The 16,463-nt window shown below is 45.2% G+C and overlaps 1 protein-coding gene across 1 annotated transcript in view; it reads right to left on the bottom strand.

Annotated features, from left to right (window-relative positions):
* Positions 1–9,026: 9,026 nt before the first annotated feature.
* The window catches only part of NEURL1 (neuralized E3 ubiquitin protein ligase 1), a 157,846-nt gene continuing 150,409 nt past the window's right edge, over positions 9,027–16,463 (bottom strand). The window contains exons 5-6 of the mRNA XM_030453345.1: positions 11,353–11,499; positions 9,027–10,057 (exon numbers count right to left, since the gene is read on the bottom strand). Coding sequence (XP_030309205.1) covers positions 9,816–10,057; positions 11,353–11,499 — 389 coding nt within the window. The 3' untranslated portion in view covers positions 9,027–9,815. The remainder of the gene's footprint in view (positions 10,058–11,352; positions 11,500–16,463) is intronic.

Genomic DNA, 16,463 nt, shown 5'->3' with positions numbered 1-16,463 from the left:
ATGAAATATTTCAGTGAATAGCTGACTTAACTATTTCCTGTCTTGGATTTTCATGAAGAAGGAAAAAAAGTTATAATTGTTTTCAGACTCTAGGAGGAATTTTTCTGCAGCATGTTGCATAGGATTGCTAAAAAGACTTGCTCATTACTCATGGTAGTTCAAACCTGGAGTATTGCAAAAGCAAAGTGTGTGTAACATTACAATGACTTTTTTGTACAGAGGGACCAGACTGAATATTGTGGGGTCAATAGTGCACAAAGTGGATGCATTTCTGCTGCCTGGCTAACTTCATGTGACATCAGTGCCATTTTTTTATTGCAGATTGAATTGCATACAGCAGGGCTTGTTACTCTGCTTGCAATGTTTGGGGAGAATCCAGCAGATGAGCCTTCTCAATTAAGACTCAGTATCAAATTTCATGTCAGAAGAAGTCTTGCCAAGTAGTTCCATTGATTGGTACTTATGCTAAAGTTCAGGTGCAGATAACCCAAAATGGCTATTGAAAGCAGCTCAGCTGGACACATACATCTGCAGCCATTTCCAGAGATATTAATTAGCCCAAATTGTCTCTATGAGTGGTGGAGAGTCACTTAGTGTGAGCCCAAACCTGTTGTTGAATGGAGGCTAAAATCTGAGCAACTGTGCTCCTGTCTGGTAGCAGAACAGTTGCATGTGGCTGGACTGGAAACCCCAATGGGTTTTGCTGTCCTAATTTAAAAAAAAAAAAAAAAAATTATATTGGCCTGGTCTAAGTGAGGCTTTGCAGTGGGTTTCCTGGGTGTTTGATGTTCTTAATGTGACCTTGAATATTAGATGCTGTTGCCATTGCTGTGTTGGCATAGTGCTCCATTTTCTAATGTTTAGGTGCGGTGGTGGGAATGTACCTGCTGGGAGCCTGGAGGAGTATGTTGGTGACCAGAGATAGAGAAATGTGTGGCTGGTCTTAGTGCGTGTGGTCAAGTTGGTGACACTTTTTTTGTCTTTTTTTGTTTGTTTTGTTTTTAATGTGGGAACCATTCTGTTTGTTGTGCTAGGGAAATGGTCTAGAAGTTGGTGTGGTTTCTGTTGCAGTATAAGTGAGAAGGAATAGCTGAGAGGGTTTTGGTTTTGGTTTTGTTTTCCATTTTAAGAGAGTTTATGGGCTGGAGTCCGTTCAGTTTGTTTTAGGTTGCAAGTTAAGCCAAGAGAGAAAGAAAATGAGCCTAGGGAAACTCTTTTTGGTAACAGCTTTGGACCATATTTTCTTGTGACCAGGCCAGCTCCAGTGAAGCTGATGGAGTGAATATTGTTAATAGTGCAAATGTTAGAGCTTTTGGCCAAGTATTGATTCTTTCAGAGCTGACAGCTATTTAGACACTCACAGCATCATTCCTTAATGTACCTATAGCAAATATGAGCTAGAGACAGAAATATTAGCTGCAGCCTCATGTGTTGTCCAGTTTTTGTTTAATGATTTTAAGATGGTGACTAGATGGATAAAACTGTACAGTCAACAGCTCCTGTTAAAGGTCCAGATGTGCTTGAGTCTCTGAGATGCTTTCTTAGAAAAAGAAACCACGTGTGTGATAAAACATTTTGCCTCTCTTAGTTATCCCAGTAAAACTGAAAGGCATAAAGATGACATTTTTGCATTTAACAACATTTTTGCCATTGATGGCAAGAGTTATTGTTAATGAGGGTTCACACACCCCCATCTGTCTGCATTGGCACAAAGCAGAAGACCTTTTTTGTGACTGATCCCTGAGTCTGCATGTAAACATGGTATATTTAATGCAGATTAGAGTACTAGTTAACAAAGATGAGTAACTTACATATTGGCCAGCACAAAAGATTCATTATCAGTGAGGAAACAATAGTTCTCCTTTTTGGTTAGTGACTCTGTAGAAGTGTTCCTCAACCTTTAGCACAGATCACTTGGGGACCTGTGAAGCTTTAGCTGAAATACAGGGTGCCATGGGCCTGCTTCTGTGGCTGGGACAGTAGTGTGCCTCTGCCAGTGAGAATTAATGAAATGATCACAGCACAATATTTTCATTGTTTGTCAGTGGCTGGGGGAAAACGATTCCACAAAACATTATCTTCCTCCTACTCCAGACTTGCTGACTTCACTTGACTTTAGTGCCCAGTCCAGAACTGGCTTTAGAGCTGTCCTTGTCATAGGTTGAGTGCAGCAAATGGGGGTTTGAATATCATCAGGTCAGCCTGTTGTCTGCTCATGTTACTGGTGGCTCAGGACTTGGCTGCCCTGTGTGGGACAAGGACCTTACCCAGGCTGCTGCCCTCTTTGTGACTGCTGAATGACTCCACGTGCCATGTCTAGAAAACTGCAAGATGATGTAAAGCAATTGAAGTTCGTGCTTTTTCTCTAAAGCATCACATTCTGAAGCAGTGAAATAAAACCAAATTTTGGGGGAATTTTAATGAAATTTGTCTGTAGAGGTGAAAACTCTGTGTGAGTCACACAAGAGGGAGTCAGAAACAGAAATTGTATCAGGCAACTGTACATCGGAAGATGCAGAGCAAAAATGTAAGATTGCTGTGCCTGAAAATAGATCACAACATTTCTCCTTATGCATTTATTAGAGCTGATATTATCTTTGAATTTAACAGCATTTAATAATGGTTTAAATTGAGCAGTTAAGACTGCTCAAAGAATTCTGTAGGAAAATACAAATTGTGTTCTGGACACTTGTAGAGAAGGGAGTTGCAATAAAAGTAAGATATTGCCAGGCGCTTTATGAACTTAATTTTTTTCCTAGGACTGCAAGAGAACCTTGTGGCTGTATCATGGCTCACAGCAGTGTTGCAGCAGAGCAACTGGGTATAGACACTTCTGCAAAAATTTGTAGCAATGTATCTGTGATGGGCATGTGTGTGTTGGAAGAGATGAACCTAAAAAGGGGTGGGAGTAAATGATGCTTGATAAAATAGCTCTTGACATATTCTAGGTGTACTGAAATAATGCATTTGGGGCATCTTCAGCTCCTTCCAGGCCTCTGCCCATCACACACCCTGAGAGCATGAAGGTACTGTAGTCTGCTGGGGTTTGGAGGGTGGCAAATGCTTGTGGAAAGGGAAATTCAGGATGCATATTGTCACTACCTTAGTAATGCCCAAAGTCTGAACTCTGCTGGGCCAAAGCAGGATCAAACCCCTGGCACAGTGTTTCCCATCTCCCACAAGAGGAGGCACTTTGAGAGATGTTCAGTGGTGCTGTGCAACAGATCACAGCGATGATGCTCTTTTCTCCATGTAAACCAGGGGAGGTTGTGAGGAACTTCTTGGGTTTGAGGGCTGTTTTTCTTAGAGTTGCTGCAACTTCTTGCAACATTAACCTCTAATGTTTTCAAAGACTCAGGCAGAAAGGACTTGCTAAACAGACTTTACCTGTCATCTCCCAGTTCATTGATTGCTTGGACCAAAGGTGGTGCTAAATCTGATCTTGTCTGAAATACTTGTATTTTGTTAGACTTTTTTTCTTAAGTGTTTGATAAAACAGATGCAGTGTCCTTCTTACATGAGACATTTAGTCCCAGCTTGGGACATGGCAAAACTCACTGGATCTTCATGGTCCAGAAGTGTAACTTGTTAACATTTGAGCAGGCTTGCAGTGTTCTGGGGGGAGGTGGGAAAAGGGTACTCTATCTTCAAATGCTTGCAGACTGTAAGAATTGACTTGTGATTATTTTTTGTTTGTTTGTATTTTGTTTACATTGCCTCTTATGCCCTAAGGAAAAATAAATTTTTGACCTTTTTAATTGTGATCCAGTTGGTTTTTTAATTTTTTCTAGGTTTTTTTTAAACTAATTAAATTCCACTTGTGTTTGTCAAACCACTGAATTTGTGTTCCCAGAATAACTTAGAGAATAACAACCTGAAGTTGCAAATGTAACTTTAGTTACATTTACTCACATTTGTAAGTTTAGGCTTAAATATCTAGCGCAGCTTCTGTCGACCCCTAACCCTGAGCTGTTACTGTAAGCTCTATTTTTATTTCCTTTGTATCCACAAAGTTTTATGGACTGCTCACCTCTGGCCTGAAACATGAAAACTTTTTGTCTGTACTGAGCAAGGTTTTAAGGTTTAAAATACTGTCAGGATGTTTTTTATATAAGGATGTTGCATCAGAGACAAAAAAAGAACAAACAGTGACCCTCTGGTTCTGTGATTTAAAAAGCATTGTTTTTTCAGGTTGGGATGAGCCCTTACACCCCTGCGTGCAGGCTACAGAGCAGGCCATTCTTGACCATGGGTTATTAACTTCTGACCCTGAAAGACTGCAGGGCCCTGATGGCTCCTTTTTTGAAAGGTGGAGGCTCCATATAGCTCAACAAGCAGAAATCCTTTGCTGTGTGAAGCAGCAGACATGTAAACTGGAAGAATTTCTCCTAATGTGGATCCCTGCTCCTTATGTGGGACATCTCTCAGGCATGGAGAGAGTGGTGGATTAGGTGGTATTATGGGGGAGAAGGTTGTAATAGAAGTTGTAATAGTAAAGAGGAAACAAGGTTGATTTTGAACCTTTTAGTCTCCAGCTCAGCTATTAGAGCCATCTATGAAGTGTTGTCCATTTCCTCACTGCCTGTTAGCAGTTTGTGAATCTGTAGGTGAAAGGGGGTCATCCTAGTGCCTGGTTCCCACCTTGGAAAGTAGGACTGCAGAGGGGTGCTGGCCCTCCCCAACTTTTTAGTCCTGCAACAGCAAATGACCTCGCCCAAGTGCATCCCTCATTCTAGCACGGGGCTCTGTCCCCTCTCCATGACATGGACCTCCACAAACACACTGCGGAGAAATGACTCTCAGCCAGGCCCCAAGATGAGGCAGATCTCATCAGAGCATGGTGTTTGCTAACAGTGCCCATGAGACACATCTCCATTCTGTCACACAGGTAGGGGGTGCAGGAGGAGTCCTGTTTGGGCACCCCAGCTCTCCGAAGCATGCCAGGAACTAGAGCTGAGGAACCTTGCAGTCCTGGGCATTTTAAGGCAGCAACTAGTGCCTGGGAACTGTCCCCCCTCTTCCTCTGGGTGTATATAGAGTGAGACAGCCAGCTTTGGGTTGAAACCAGTTTTCAGGTCTGGTGCAATCACCACTTACTAATGTATCCCCATGTATGTTGTAACTCACTGTTAATGGCTCCCTTTGGTCCCCATTTTTCTCTGAGAGCCACCACCACCAAAGCTGTGCTCTACTCAGACAAATTTCCCTGGACCTATAGTTATGTGTATTTGTATTATGTGTGAAAAGAAATTAAATGAACTTTAGGAAAAGGGTGTGGGGGGGAAAAAAAGAGGAGGAAAAAAACAAAAAAACAAAAACCACCCTCCCAAAAACAAGCAAACAAAAACAAAAAACAAACAAAAAACCAAGCAAAAACAAAACCACCCCCAAAAAACAAACAAACAAAAAACAAACAAAAACAAAAAAACACAAAACCCAAACAAACAAAAAAACCTAATTAGAGCCTGTATGTCGTGCCGGGTACAGAGCACCAGGTGGCGATGCTGGACCGGCTCTGCGGCTCCGGGACCACTTTCGGAGCGTCCTCTTTCCCTCCTTTCTCCATCTTCTTCATCGCTGGTGAAGCCAGCGATGCTCAGCAGGTGAGGGTGCAATGTTCACTGGGGTTATAGCACAGGGCAGCTGCAGGAGGGAATAAGCACAAAGGAAGCATGGAGGTACCTGCCCTGGTTCCCTTGCTGATACTAGAGGATGAGAGGGTTTGAGTTTGGCCAGAGCATTAGCATTGTCCTAGTGTATGGTAGTGCTTGGGCTCAGGACATAGGGCAGGGGCTATCCATTTTCTAGGGACAGTCTGTGTTTTGCAGTTCTTCCTCTTGTTCCTAAGGGTTGAAGTGGCTTCCCACTGCTGAACTGTGGCCAGAGAGGGCTTTCCAGACCCAGTAGAGGTCTTCCTGTCCCTGGGGAAACAGGATCTGGGCACAGCACAGGCTTTGCCATCTCCCAACAGCCAAGAGCTCTTCAGAGTGATGTTGGAGGGAGCTGCATTGCAGAAGTGGGTTTGCTATATCCAGCCTGGGAAGCTTTAGGCCAGTGAGGAGCTGTTAGAGTGGAATAGCTTCAGCTGGAGAGGCTGAGAACATCTCTCCCGGGAAGTCACTGACCCTTGGCAGATGAACACGCACATTGTGGATGAAGATGCCAATTTAACTATGTCCTGTGACAGGAGAGAGTGATCCAGACAGTCTCCCATCTGCTGAATAGTTGAACAAAAGGATGGGGAGAAAACCTCACATGGCTGTGTTGTAGGTGTGTTCCTGGGAAGATCCCTGCAGCAGAGGAGCTACTGTTCTGGAGGGGAGCTGGTATCCCTCTGGGGAATCCAAATCCTCTTGGTCCCTGGGAAGCATCTGCATCTGTCCCTTGGCCAGATCACAGCTTGTCCGTGGGTCTTTGCCACATGCTGCTCATCTCAGGGCTGGGATCCTCCTCTCTACTGTTGGGCTGTCATGTCTCTACAAAGCTGGCAGGGGGACATCTGGCTATATTGATACTGCACTGCCTCATCTTCAGCTACCTTGCCTGGCCCCTTCCAGGCTGAGCAGCATGGTCCTGAGCTTCCTTGCAGTACCTCTTCTTGTGCTGCTTAGGGCGTTTTTGGGTTTTTTTGGGTTTTTTTGTTTGGGTTTTGGTTTTTTTTTTGTTTTGTTTTTTGTGGGTTTTTTTGTTGGTTTTTTTGTTTTGGGGGGTTTTTTTGGTTGGTGTTGTTTGTGGGTTTTGGTTTTTTCTTTTTTTGTGGCTACAGGTATTCGGGAGAAACAGCACAAATAGTCATGAGAAAGAACTGAGTTCTCTCTGGAGGGTGTAAAGAGGCTCAGGAGTGTGGGGCTTAAGCCACAGGAAAAGCCCTTCTTTTACTTTTGTGGCTTCCTTTATTCTTTACATGTGTATGGGGTCCATCAGGAAGCTGTTCATTATACAGATGTCACTACCCACTCATCCTCAGAAAAGCATGAGCTCCCTCCACCCGGGTCCCCCCCAAGGAAGAGCCTCCCATGCCACCTTTGCTCTTACCTCAGTCTCACCTGTTTTGCCCTGCATGTGGAAGTGAGAGTACTCGGTCACCCATGCTGCTGCAGGATACTTAAATCGACTTTATTCACAATCACAGTTACCCAATTTTTCACAATTAGTTAATCTTCTCTTTAAACAGAACACAAAACATCTTAAAGTAAAGCAATGAAATGCAAATGACACAAAAACACAGAGGTACTTGGGAACCTACACCAGTCAAACAAAACAAAAGGTTAGGATTGTTCCTTACTGTTACTGCTTTTGCTGTTTTTTTTCTGCTTGGAGAGAGCCTTGCTCTCCTCCTCCCTGCTCACAGTGGGAGGCCACCTGATCTCTGTGACAGGACTTAACCCCAGTTTTTGAGCTCAGATGCCGGGAGATGCTTTCAGCTCCTGCTAACTCCTAGAGTTTGGTCCACAGTAAAACAAACATTTAAATATTAAAACACTCTGAATCTGAAGGGTGAAAATGGGAATTCACACCACTGCACTAGTACCCATGGATGGAGTTTCTTGAAAAATAAAATGTACCCCTTGGCTTGCCCTGTGTAGTGGGGAACCAGTCCCACTGGCATTGTGAAGGCTTGGGAGGCTGCTTATTGCACATTTCCCCACATCCACTAACTCTTCACCACCTTCCTACCCCTTGAGTTTCTTCTCTACGTTGTCTTTGCACTGGTTGTTGTATCATTACTAAAACAGGCTCCCTGTGTCTGCTGGTCACAGCTCTGTGCACAGGTACCCTGAGGCTTGCTGCATGGCTGTGGACTGTGAGCTCCTGGCATGGCTGCTGTGACCCCTCCAGGACAGGTGCCAACCCAGCCTCCTCCCACCCCCGGTGAGGGCATCCAGGCACAAGAGCCATGGCACTCCAGGGCTTTGACAGCCAGCCTGGAGTGCAAGGCAGGGCTGGGTTAGGGGTGAATGTGAGAGGTATGCAAAGAAGTCACATAAATCCCTGTAACCAGAATATCAGTGTTCAAGTTAGCACTGCCCGCTGTGCTGTGCTGGGGGTGGCTGCAGAGCCCTGTGGCTGCAGTGATGGTGGTGCCCTTAGAGAAAGGCTCTACAACATGTTCTCTAGCTCTTCATTCAGTTCCTGGAGAGGATATGTTTTCCAGGACCACTTGGGAACAGCCTCCACGTGTGCTCCTTCAGCCACCAGCTGCTTGGGGAGAAAATGCTTTTATTTCCATGCCATGATGTTCCCCTGTGTCCTATCAGCAGCCACATCCTGGAGCAGAGGAAATGGCATAGCAGGAGGGGTACAACTCCATGGCCTTCCCCAGCTTGGCTTGGTGGGCAACATGGAAGGGTGACCACCACTGCTGTTGTGTTCCAGCCCTGATCATCCACCCTCAGGGCCCAGACACCATCTCCAACCCTCCCTCAACCCTGGAAGGCAGTAGGATGAGGCTGGAGGGGAGATAAGCAACTTCTGCTGCTGTGGAGCCACCCTGCCTGGACACAAGGGCGCTGGGCCAGCCTGGTGGCCATGGTAGAGCAGCAGTTGTCAAAGCAACCATGGGGGCCACGATTGTAGGTATTCACCACGGGGCCAGCACGGTTCCCAACTGGGTCAGGTGGGAAGAGGATTTATTTAAATAAACCAAAGCAAACAAAACCCTTCAAGCTGTATTTTTTTTCAGCTTTCCTCTATTCCTAACACGTAAGGACAGCCATGTCCTGCCAGCGGGCTGGCTGTGAAGGGCTGAATACCACCTGACTGGGTTTGTCTTAAAGCACAGTGATAAAGTTACCAGTAAATGAAACCCGCAGATATGTGGGTTTATACATTCTTCCCCAGTGGTGCTGGGGTTTTTGTTTCTTTTTTTATTTTGTTTGTTTGTTTGTTTTATTTTTATTTTTTCCCTCCCAAGTGCTGTCTGGATGACAGGGGGGAGAAATGTGAAGGACACACATCTTCTCCCACAGGGCCATGGGGGCAGGGATGCTGCTGAATCCCTTGTACTGCATGAAGACCATTCAGGACAAGCACAGCAAGTCATTGGGGGGGGGGGAGGTTTGGGCCTCTTGTCACGCAGCAGGATGGTGACTGGAGGTGGCTGGACACTGCTGTGAGGGAGCAAGGCCAGTGCCAGTGTTAGCTGCCAAACCTTCCATGAATGCTTCTGCCAGGGAACAGCAAGTGTGGAGCAGGAGACAGCCCTTGAGGGGCTGCCATGGGGCTATTTTCTGCCTGTAGACATGGGGTGGCGTTTTCTTCACAAATCCTGGAGTGGTCTCAGCCTTTTTGCTGTGAATGCTCTCACTGCACCTGTAATGCTGGGTCAAAGCCTCACTCCATCCTTTCAAAGGGGCTTCCTACAGTCAGTCTGGTTGTACATGAAAACGTTGCTTGGTTCTCCTCTTCTGCTGCTACCCTCTGCACACTGGGTGTCTTTTGGAAGGAGAGGTGTAGCACTGACCTTTTTACTGCTTGCTGTCTCTGCTAAACACTGGAGACTTCCCTCTGCTGTGGAAAAGGGATGATCTCACTAGCTGGGTTTGTCTTGGATTTTTTTTAGGTAAATTTTAAAATCCACAAGGGAGAGTGGTCCATTGCAACTTCCCTGACACAATGGAGTTCAGAGGGCTTGCTTGGAGGGTAGAAGAGCAGCATCTAAGCTTGTCTCATCTGTTGTCCATGGAAAAGGGGATCAAGGTGGGGGAGGGTGATGGTTTTTAAGTCTTCTGGATGATGAATAGAGACCAAGACCTGTGTGGTGTCACAACCTCGTCCCCACCCACCCAGTCCTCACCACAGCATCTGCTGCTCCTCTAAGTGCTGCGGTATGTTTTGATGATATCTTTGATGGCCCGTCTGCAAATGGGGCAGCAAGCGTTGGCCATCTTCTTGAGCTTCAGCCCACATGAATAGCAGAGACACATGTGTCCACAGGAGTAAATGACTGTGTCTACTGTGTTCTCATAGCAGATGGTACATTCATCTCCCCAGGGCCCTGAGACGGACGGAGAGATGGGTGACTCGGGCAAGCTGATGGGAGAGTTGGGAGCTGTTCCTGAAACACAAAGAACAATGTCACTCATGCCACTTAGAAGGCTTCTTGACATCCCAGAGTAACTTCTGCCCTGAAGCCAGCGGCAGAGAAAGCAACCATGCCCTAGAAGAAATGGATGCTCCAGAAGCAGGGGTCCTTCCTGTGACCTACTGTCCCACTCACTGAGCCATGGTTCACATGTCAAGGCTCAGGGCAGCAAAAAGGCAGCATCTGCTGGGATCTGCTGCCCACACAGAGCAAACCAAGGGGCAGCTGTTTCCACACATCAGGGACAAAGAGCAGTTTCACATTTTCAAACCACTGTCTAAACATTAACAAAGGAGGAAAAATCAGGGGGGGCAGATTTGAAACCTCTTAAGGCCAGCCATCTGCTCTGAAAAGGGAAAGGCCAGGTGGCAGCACGGTGGCAGCATCTCCCAAGACAAGCAGGGCCAGTTCAGGGATGTTGAGTCACAGTGCCTGGCTACTGGATCTAGCTCACTGTGGGTACGAGTGCTTTGACAGCTATGAGAGGCTGCAGTAATTGTGCTCAGGGCACACCCACAATGAGGTCTCCCCAGTGAAGCCAGACTAGGAAGCAAGATAATGAGACAATTTCTACTTTCATTCCTCATAACTCATAAATCCAAATGTTTGCTGCCACCAGTTATTAGGCTTGAGAGTGACGGGTACCCTCAGCAGAACACACTCTTGGTTTGGTCAACAATGGCAAGGACTTTATAAGTTATATATCCTACCATCAATGCCTTGGGATCATGCAGGTCCCTGGGGTCTTAAAACGCTGCAGGAAAGCTTATCATTAGAAAATGCATACACATTTACCTAAACCTCACTGGAAATCACTGGCATATTAGAAATACCAATACAGCCTTCTTCTGAAGAGTGTACTGAAGTTATGTAGAGAAAGGAGGGAAAGGAGGGGCAGGAAGCATAACTATAACTTCAGTCTAAGATGGCGTGCAACATGTCACTGTCACACAGCTCTCCAGAAGTTATGTGTCACAGAGCCGTGCACATGACAGCAACTCTGCTGCCTCCCCTGGGACCTTTCATGATGAAAAGAGTTGGAAAAATATTGCTGTGTAGGCATCTAAGCAGCTCCGACATAAACCAGACTGTAAATAGAGTTTGCAGAGGCTCTCTCCCTTCCTCCCTGAGGGAGCTGAAAGGAGAGACTGTTGACCACTGTGGTTTTAGAGTCCTTCTGGGAGACAAGCTGGAGACTGATGGGAGGCAGTGCAGGGCATGCAGCGGGAGGACACAGGAAGGCAGAGGAGGGATCTCACCACACTTACCACTGATAGAGCTGCAGAGGGGGCCAGAGCCACATGTTGACAATATGGGGTCAGAGACACCACTGCAGAGGACAGTGGGGGAATTGGGTGTCGATGGGGGCGAGCTCGGTGTGGAGAGCCCCAGCCGCTCAGCTAATATGGTGGAACCTGCACCAGAAGAGAAACACACAGTTGCTTTTAAAAAACTGAGGCTGATGAGGCGCTGGGGCTGCACAGTGCTCAGTGCTTGTTAGGATTTGTCTCTTGTCAGCATGAAATCTAGGGAAGAGAGGAAGGGAAAAAAAAGCAACCAAACAAAAAAATACCTCACACACCTTTTTAAAAGCTAGCAGCTGGCCCTGCAGAGCTCCCACAGCCCCTGAAATTTGCTGGTGCTTCTTTAGCCATCATTACCTTTCGTTTCTGCCCTTAACTGTGTCTCACCTCTTTAAGTGCAGTTACTTTCCTCCCGGTTTCATGCACATGCACATATTCACCCTCAGCACTGTATCCATCAATGGGCTTGCAGCCAGGAGAGGACACAGTTTGCAGCAGGGTGGGCTGGACTCCAGCACAAGAAGGTATCACCTTGTCAAAACACCTTGTCAAAAATCACCTTGTCAAAACCCAGCACAAAATGCATCATCCCAGGGTCTGACAAATTAATGCAAAGTCACTCTAGGACTTCCCACAGACAAACACAAGGTTTTGGCAATTAGGAAAACTTAGCTGTGCTCACTGCTCTGCCTCTTTTGTAGGGTGGCCTCTGTTAGAGAAGGGAATAGCAGGTGAGGACAGAAATCTGGGCCTTCTTCAGGCCAGCCAAGAGACAAGTCACCAAAATGCATTTGGCTCTGGGATGAACAAGGACAACTCTCCCCCCTCAAACAGGAATTATTTCTCCACTCCCTGTGTGCCCAGATATGATGGCTCAAGAGTACAGAACACCTTCTAGTCCCTTCTGGGTGTCCCCAGTTTCAAGGCCTCCTGCTCTCACCGCCCACCATTGTCTTGGTATTATTGTTGTGTGCCAAAAAAAAGACAGCTCTGCCCCACAGCCTGCTTGGCACCCTCCCTCTGTCTCAGCCTCTTTCTTCTGCTGCTCTAGCAAGTATCTTAAAGACCCTACCAGAAGGGGAAAAAAAAAATGCTTGAAAGTCCAGCTGCTGCAAAGGTTCTGTAGTGCAATTTCCTTGCTAATGATGCAGCCTGGTCTTCAGTAAGACAATGGTCAGACAGTGGCACACACATGCCTGATGTGGTGTTTTGGTGGTAAGAACTCGTTCCTCTATGGTTTTAAAGTTATAGTTCCCTAGCTGAGAAGACAACCAGGCTAACTCCAAATCGGAACTAAAATGCTAAGATTTCTTCATGTTACCATATAAGGAGCTGAGAGACACAGAGGGTTTGCATCTGCAGTGTCCTCGATGAGTCGGAGCCTACTCTTCAGAGACAAAGCAGCAGCAGGAGGCCAGGAAAACCTTGTGAACCAGAAAGATCCTTCAGTTCCTATTTGCAGGGAGGCTACCAAGCCAAGGAGGATCAAACCTGGGAAGCAAAGACTCCAAGTGCCAACTGTGGATTGTGCAAAAAAACCCTAAACAAACCTAATGCAGAGCAGCAGCCAGTACCAGAATCTCTTGCTCTTTTCAGCAAAAGAAGACTGAGCAGGTGAAGTTGTAGCACAGGGACTGAGGGTGTAATTTTTGGGATGAAATCTGTTCTGAGGACTGAATAAGGGAGAATAAGTCGTTCATTGAAGCCTTCGGTCCCTCATTTTTACCCTTCTGCAAATGAGGAGCACTTTGCTCACAGGCAAAATAAGTTGAATTAGCCTCTGTAAAGGGCTTTGGAGCTCTCACACTTGAGATGCTGTAGAGAGGCACCTCCTTTATCACACAGACAGGAGCTGTGGCTGGAGTTTAGTTCAGTGAATATGCAAAGACAATGATGCAGCTTCCCATGACATCCACTAGCAATGGCCCTTCTCCTCTACTATGACAGATGACTGTAGCAAAAATCTTGCCCTGTGGGTAACACACACTATAAACAGGCCCAGCAGAGGCACATATTTCACCTCGTTCACTGCACACAGAAAAAATAGGAACACTGAGCAGCTGAACAAGTTTTTCAAGCCTTCCCTCTGCTCCCTGCAGCCTGGAGGCATTTCATCTCTTCTGCTGACACAAAGCACATTGCATTTCCAATGCCAACCTGGTCATTGCATTAAATGCAAAAGACTATTACGAGCATTTTTCTCCAGGCTAACAGGAGAACTTGGACATGCCCTAGAGTCACAGACTATGAACTGATGCATCATGCTGGCAGCCTTTCCATAGTGCAAGGAAAGAGTCAATGCAGAAACCACAATCGTCTGCAGTTGTGTCCAGTGTGAGTCCCAAAACATCCTTACCCAAGACCTAGGAGCCAGCACACCTTCCCAATTCTTTCTCTTAACACAAGGAGCTGTTCTTGACTTTTCTCTAGAATAAGTATAGAGTTTTGTTTAAAACAATCTGAGTTCACTACCAGACAAAACACACTGCTCCCTTAGTGACAGAGTAATCAACATAAGACATGTTACTCATACTGCTAATATATTGCTGGATGGTGTGCAGATACCATGACAAGGAACATGGAGTGAGATCATGTGCAGGGTGGAATGCGTGTGGCCAGCTTGGCTTAACTAAAACCAGATACATATGCTCAAGGCCAAACACGCTCATTGTGTGCACAGAGCTCCCACAAAGAGCTAGCTTTCAAACCATTTTTAAACATCAAAAAAATCTAAGTAAATAAGTTTTTTTATAAATTTATAAACATTATTTCTCTATGTAAAGTCCACAGATACTGTCTCTGTTCCTAACTTGTCTCATGCTTGATGTCAGCCACACTTGAATCACCTTTAAATGGATTTTGAATCCATTCTATTTGCTGTTTTATCTATGCAAAGTCAAATTATTAACAAAATCCAGTGCTGATTGACTCTTTCTGTGTACTTCCGTGATCACTGGAGGAGAGGTGCATATAAACAAACCTATATGGCCACCCACAAAAGGAAAGAGATTATTATACTTCCAGTAGAAGAGAGTATTACCAGGGAACGTACAGACAACACCATGCCAGGAAAGGCTGCTAGAAATGCTAAAGGTTTGTAATTCAAAATGGTCTTGCCAAACTTGAAATAGGATTAGACATAAATGGGATGGTATTCAATATGATCAAATGCAAAATGCAGAACTTAGGCAGAAATAATCAGCTAGCTATATACAGGACAGGGAATTAGTCCATTCAATTACAAATACGTCTGTCCTACAGAAAAAGGCCTGGGGATTGGTGGAGGTCACCAGATTATCATAAACCAGCAATGCCATCATGTTATAAAAAAGATTGCACCAATCCAGGGTCATATGAGGCTGGTGAAAAACTGGTGCAGGAGCCTGGAGGCACTGTGGTACCTCTGTCCCTGGAAATACTCAAAAGTTGACTGGACATGGTCTTGTGCTAACTTGGAAGTTAGCCCTGCTTTGAGCAGAAGGTTGGATTTGATAATTCCCAGGGGTCCCTTATGAACTAAAATGTTGTATGATTCTGATTTTAAGATGGCAAGAATTTTCACAGGCTGCTAAAGGAAAAAACAGTCTGTTCTTTGTGAAAGTTCTGGATAAGATAAGAAATTATGGATTCAGACTCCTAAGATGAGCCATTGTGTAGATAATGAAGGACTATAAAGCAATTCAACTTCCCAGAGAGACTATGGTATCTCCAGCATAAGAACAGGAAGATGAAGTAGGTAGTCTCCTGAGATCCCATCCAGCATTTAGGATTTTTATGGGAGTAATTATCTGTATCCAAGATTGTCCCTTTATAGAACATCCTAACAAAATAGAGCAGCTGTGGCCCACAGAGATGCTTTTAGTTCTTTCTGTCTATTGTGGTGAACAGCATGGTTTCCCAGAACACTACAATCCACTCTCAGGGGATATCTCCCAGTCTGTCCCAACTTTTAAGCAGGCATTTTTTTGCTCATCTCCTAATGGCAGCTGTCTGGGGAGAGCTGTTCAACTGAGGGATACATATTGGTAAGAAAGCAATATATGTCAATACTCCCTTAAAATTCAGAAAAAAAATTGGTAAACTCTTCCCCTTAATTAATTTAAAAAATATTATTTCTACATTTCCTTCTCATAACAAAATCATTATGTTTACCTGCTTATTACTGCGTAAGCCCCAGAGACAGAGCTGGAAAACATCCACAACAACAAAACCAGGTGGGAAGAGCAATGTGCTGTCTGTATTCTCTTTCTGAGCATGCTTAGGGGCATTTGCTACAATGGAAGTAAAACTCCAGAGCATCTCTGTGGCCTAGAGCAGGGAGTAGCTGCTGCAAGTCTGTGCTGCAGCTATTCCCAATCTATTGCTAGCAAGCAGTCTGTTAAGACACCCAGACTCAAACTACAGTTGAGGTGGAAAGAAAAGGAAAGGAATGCCAAAGAGCATGTTGTTTCCTTATTACTGTTGATGCTGGATCACTGAAGGCTGGGAAACTGTCAGTTTAAAGCATTCATAACAAATTTCTTAATCTGCTATCTATTCTTGAGAGCAGTGATAAGAGGCACAAGGCCATTCCTGGGACTTAAATAATGAAAACAGGCTGAACACCATCAGATAATAAAAAACATTCATCAGCCAGAAAGGTACACAGTAACTTCTTGTGATTTGACCAGGGCATTCCTCACACTGTCTTGGCGAGGGAAGGATTGTTCATGTTCATAAGGAGATTAAAGTTGGGACTCTACCCATTTTACTAACTCTCTGTCATCCTCTCTTATCTTTTCCCCCTCAAAATGAAATTCAACATTATCCAGCTCCATTGCATTTTTAGATTTTAACCCAAAGGGCCTGCAAGCCCAATATTTCTGCCAGAGCACTGTGAATAGAAGCTATGTAGAAGTCCAGCTTCACAGACTGCAAATATCTGCTGCTTTAAAATGTGAATGCAGTGCTATATAGTCTGACGACTTCAATTTTTAAGAAGAAAAGAAACAAATGAGGAATGCCCTATGTTTGCTGGCTGCAAACAGAAATTAATATAACCGACAAGTGCCCTCAGAATGCTCTCTGGCAATGCC

The sequence above is a fragment of the Calypte anna genome, chromosome 6, assembly GCF_003957555.1.
Source record: "Calypte anna isolate BGI_N300 chromosome 6, bCalAnn1_v1.p, whole genome shotgun sequence".
Taxonomy (NCBI): Eukaryota; Metazoa; Chordata; class Aves; order Apodiformes; family Trochilidae; genus Calypte; species Calypte anna.
Note: the sequence above shows the minus strand (reverse complement) of the source record. Positions and strands in the feature narration are given on the sequence as shown.